Genomic DNA, 4,641 nt, shown 5'->3' on the forward strand with positions numbered 1-4,641 from the left:
CGTCGCCCGACCCGCGCCACGACCACCTCGTGCCCGTAGAGTTCGACGACGGTGACTCCGGCCGCATCGCGCTTGAGGACATACGCTTTCTCGAACCTAACTATCCCATTGTTGGTAAGTCTAAATTTATGTTTTGTTTCTGGTGCGATGTCCAGGGTTAACCAATAACTAGGATATCAGATTGATTTTATTGTCTTTGCTTTCAGAATACGAAAACACGTTATTCACACTCGGCAAGCGGAGAAGAAACACGAGTGTCACAGAAGATAAAAAGGCTGTTGTCCCATCGACTAGCACAGAAGTTAAAACTGAACCAGCACCCCAGCCGCAGACAGCCGCAGAACAGAAAACGGAAGAAGAGGATAGACATAGAGATAGGAAGAAACTTAAGAAACATCGAAAGGAAAAACTCAAACGTCTCCATTCCAGTGAAGATGATCCAAATTCTACAGAATACGTGAAAAAGAAAAAGAAGAAACACAAGTGTTGCGAGGAGCACTGCAAACACAGGAGACATCACAAGAAACATCACAGAAAACACAAGAAAAGACATCATTCTAGTTGCAAGGAACATTCGAGTTCGTCGGGTGATGATCACCACAGGAGGAAGTCTTCCACAGATTATGTCGATTCTATCAAGTCTAACGAGGACTCCGGAGACTCCAATGACAGGCTGTCCACTCTAATAGCGGTCGAAAAATCTCCAGACGATCAGATGAAGACAGTCATCAAGAAAGCTGTCTTGTCGAAGAAAACTCTTGTGAAGAACGCCATTTTGGACTTCAGCAATCTCGGAAGGATAACTCTAAAGAAAGACGAAGATGTTAAAGATAATCTTAAGGACAGTGGAATTGGACTGGAAGCGGATGCACCGTCAACTTCCATGGACACCCCAAAAAAGGTATTTTTTCCCACCTAATCATAATTGCCTTTTTTATTTGAAATTATGTTGTTTTTTTAAAAGGATTTTTTTAAATAATCCTTCGTGTCATATTTAAAAATGGGTGTACTGGGATTGCAGAAAACAAAGAAGCGCACCGTGTCAGCTACGTCGACGGACAGTGGCGCGGCGTGCTCGGCGGGCGCGGGTGGCGGGTGCGGAGCGGGGGTGAGCAAGATGGCTGCGTTCCTGCCGGGCGGCGCGCTGTGGCGCTGGCAGGGCCCCGCCTACCGCCGCACCGCGCGCCCCCGTCACCGCAAGCTCTTCTACCGCGCCATACAGCGCGGCGAGGAGACCCTTCACGTGAGTGCAACAGCTTCTACAGTCCTGGTAGCTTATCTTGGCACACTAGTCCCGTAAATAGCTCACAAAAAATGGGGCTCGTATTGTTATTGTCCATTGTCCATGATATTTTGTCTCCTTTACCGGATTTTTGTATAATCTATAAAATCTATATTCTTTTTTGAGTTTGTGGTGTTTTGCTGCAGGTGGGCGAGGCAGCAGTGTTCCTATCTACGGGACGCGCAGACCGGCCATACATCGGGCGCATTGTGGCGTTGTGGGAGGCGCGCGGCGCTATGGCCGTGCGCGTCAGGAGACTGTCGGCTGCCGCGGACCACTCAAGTATCCGGTAAGTTAGACTTCTAAGATTTTTCTTAATTTTTAAGAGTCTAAATGAGTGTTTTTCATCGTTCCTTTTGTTACATTGTCACATCATCATATCTGATTTTTACAATAGGCTATTTTCGCTTTGATTGTCGTATTTTTTTAAGTAACTTATGATGGTGTTTCTTTTTTTCCAGGGTGGTTTGTTCGAATCCCCACACACGGACGAGAACGATGTGCAGACTATATCGCATAAGTGTGAGGTGGTGCCGCTGGCGCAGTACCAGGCGCGCATGGCCGCGGAGGCGCGTGCTGCCGACGACAACAACGACCTCTACTACCTGGCAGGGCGATACGAGCCCACGCAACGCGCCCTCACCATGCAGCCTGATGTGCCCTTCGCCGACGACCCTGCGCCGTAGTCCTGTGAGGCTTATGCACGCCTGGTACATACTAGTGTCATAGTCTCAATCTTTATTGACGGGGTAGGCAGGTCATATAAAAATATGACAATTGTTTTGAAATTTTACTCATGGCAACTAAAATTGTGAGAAAGTAAATTGCACTCAGGAGATATTTATACATATTTTCTAACTTCAACAATGTTTATGTAGTTTTGTCAAATTAGGGTTTAGTTACATTTCGTAAGGGATTGTTTCGGTCCCTGAGAGATTACAATTTGTCCCACGTTTATATTTAAAAGAAGTACATTTAAGCGCTTAAGTATTTATATTCTATATTGAACTGAGAAAATGATTTTTCAAGCGATAATTTAGTTGGTATAAGATACACTTTTGTCTATAACAAACCATTAAAATATTGCAGTGGTTTTGACTGTTGAACCATTTGTCATGAAATGTGTCAAAACAAGTGTAACAACAGTCGAAACGCGTAACGTAGCATTCAGTTTATGGGACTTTTTTGACGTAGTGTTTGCAGTCGACTCTCGGTGTTAGGGTAGCGGTAGTCCCCTCTCCCCGTAGCCGTAAATATACAGGTTTATAAAGTACAATTGTAGATCGTGAGGCTCAATAGTACGACATTACACCAGTTGGGGCATGCGTTGCCCCAGATGGTATATAGAGTACATTGCCCCAGTTGGGGTGTAGTACATTAAGTTATAGTTACCCTTGTTACGTTATTGGGACGTTATTGCGGTTGTTGTTGGGCCGTTTTCCATTGGCGGTGTTTTCGATGTGTAGTTGTGATCGGGAAAGTTGATGATATGTGATTTATTTTTTTATAATCTAGTTCTTAATATCGGTACGTAATTGATTTAGTCTTTTTTTTGTATATTTTCTAACATTGTAACTAATTATTTCTAAATTGCAATACTATTTCTACTAGTCCGTTTAGTTTCAAAATTAACCAGTGTCAACGGGGCTTTTGGAGATGCAAATTATTTAGGGGCAAATGTTTTGTTATTGTTTTTTTTTCTTTGATTCTACTTATATTTTCGGTTGATAATTTTATGTTTGAGGTATACAATTTATGGAAATGGTGCTAGATTGGTTTATTTCGGCGTAGATAAGGATGTACATACACGAGGCCGGTGCACGTATGTTGCCATTTTTCTACTTTATTATTCTTCGTAGCGTATAATTTACAGGGTACTATGAACCCTGCTGGTAATGTTTTTCATATCAGGATGTAAATAAGGTACTGAAAAGACAGGGATGTAGGTAGGTGGAGAAAGGATAGGTAGGTTTTGTACGAGGCGTTGCCAAAATTGTTACGGAAACTGAAGGAAAAATCCCATAGTCGGTTGTTGCTGTTTGTAAAGTACACTCACCGACAGAAGTGAATAAAAAAATAACTTTTTTTTTATTACAAATAAAAGAAATTCAAAGAAATTGTTATATAGAGTGTAATAATAAATCTAGTATATAACAATAAAAGTTGTTAGTGAAGATTTTTTTGCCAGGAATCACTAAGTTTTGGTTTAAATAAACAATTTTGGAGCATTCGTTTACTTTTTTTTCATAGATTTATGTTCAAAAGTGCTTATAATATTCTGTCGCTGAGTGTACCCTGGTAGGAAGCATAGTAAGGTGACTTTATAAGTACATTTCTGTTGTGAATAGTTAACATCCGCAGTACTCTAACATTGTTTCCCTGCATTGTACTTTTTTGTTATCGATTTGCTTGATTAAGTTACATTAAGTTCTAGTTTTAAGATCTTTTTAATTTTATATACGAAAAAAATGATATCGAAAACTCTAGAAATCTTAAAATTATTGGATACAAGATGAAAAAAAAATTACACAAAATTTTCGGAATTATATTTAGAGTGGTATTTTTGTATTATTATAAAGTAGTGTTTATTTTGAAATATCTGAAGCGTTAAGTACAAAGTTTGTTTGTACGTATGGCGGGAATGTTGCACTCGAATGTCAAATAGCAACATTTGAAAGGAAGCCATAAAATAATTATTAGATTTAAAAAAAAATAATATATCAAGCATTGATAATATAAAGATTATAAAATACGCTTAAATAAAAATATTTTTGGCTGAATTTTGTGTTTTATTTGAAATTCCATATCTTAGTTCACATAATACAACTTAAAACATATCATAATTTAGTATTTTTGTATAATATAAAATAAGTGTTGACACTTAGACCCTTCACTGAACCCTAAAGAGCGATTTCTATGAATAATTTTTAACTACAGGTCTGTATAGTGCGACTAATTTATCTGACCCGGTGTGTTTGCGGTTATTTCAGGAATTATATAACCTATTTAAGTATAGATAATGCGATAAAAAAAATTACAATAAGACAAGAAATCTTTTGATACTTTTATCATTAGTAGTGTTATGATTCAGTTTGACACCCGGTGAGCCGGGTCAAATAATTTTTTCGGCCTATAAACTAGAATTCCCTTAGATAACGTATAAATATTTATTATAAATAGCCTCAGTAATATAAATATTTAGTTTGTAGTTATGTAACAAACTTTTATATTTGCAGACAAAATGGAAAAGACCGCTTTTAACTAAGGAAGTTGTAAATTCGATATATTTTTATTTATAAATAACATTAACCTAAGTGAAACCTAATCTATAGTGTGTCTAAATAAGTTAGATTAGTTTA

At 38.4% G+C, this 4,641-nt stretch overlaps 1 protein-coding gene across 1 annotated transcript in view; it reads left to right on the forward strand.

The window, feature by feature from the left end:
- Window positions 1–3,995, forward strand: part of LOC106109681 — a 26,416-nt gene extending 22,421 nt beyond the window's left edge. Inside the window, exons 9-12 of the mRNA XM_013291266.1 lie at window positions 207–901; window positions 1,022–1,247; window positions 1,429–1,571; window positions 1,744–3,995. Of these exons, the coding sequence (XP_013146720.1) occupies window positions 207–901; window positions 1,022–1,247; window positions 1,429–1,571; window positions 1,744–1,968 (1,289 nt within the window). The 3' untranslated portion in view covers window positions 1,969–3,995. The remainder of the gene's footprint in view (window positions 1–206; window positions 902–1,021; window positions 1,248–1,428; window positions 1,572–1,743) is intronic.
- The last annotated feature ends 646 nt before the right edge of the window (window positions 3,996–4,641 follow it).

The sequence above is a fragment of the Papilio polytes genome, unplaced genomic scaffold, assembly GCF_000836215.1.
Source record: "Papilio polytes unplaced genomic scaffold, Ppol_1.0 DF821067.1, whole genome shotgun sequence".
NCBI lineage: Eukaryota > Metazoa > Arthropoda > Insecta > Lepidoptera > Papilionidae > Papilio > Papilio polytes.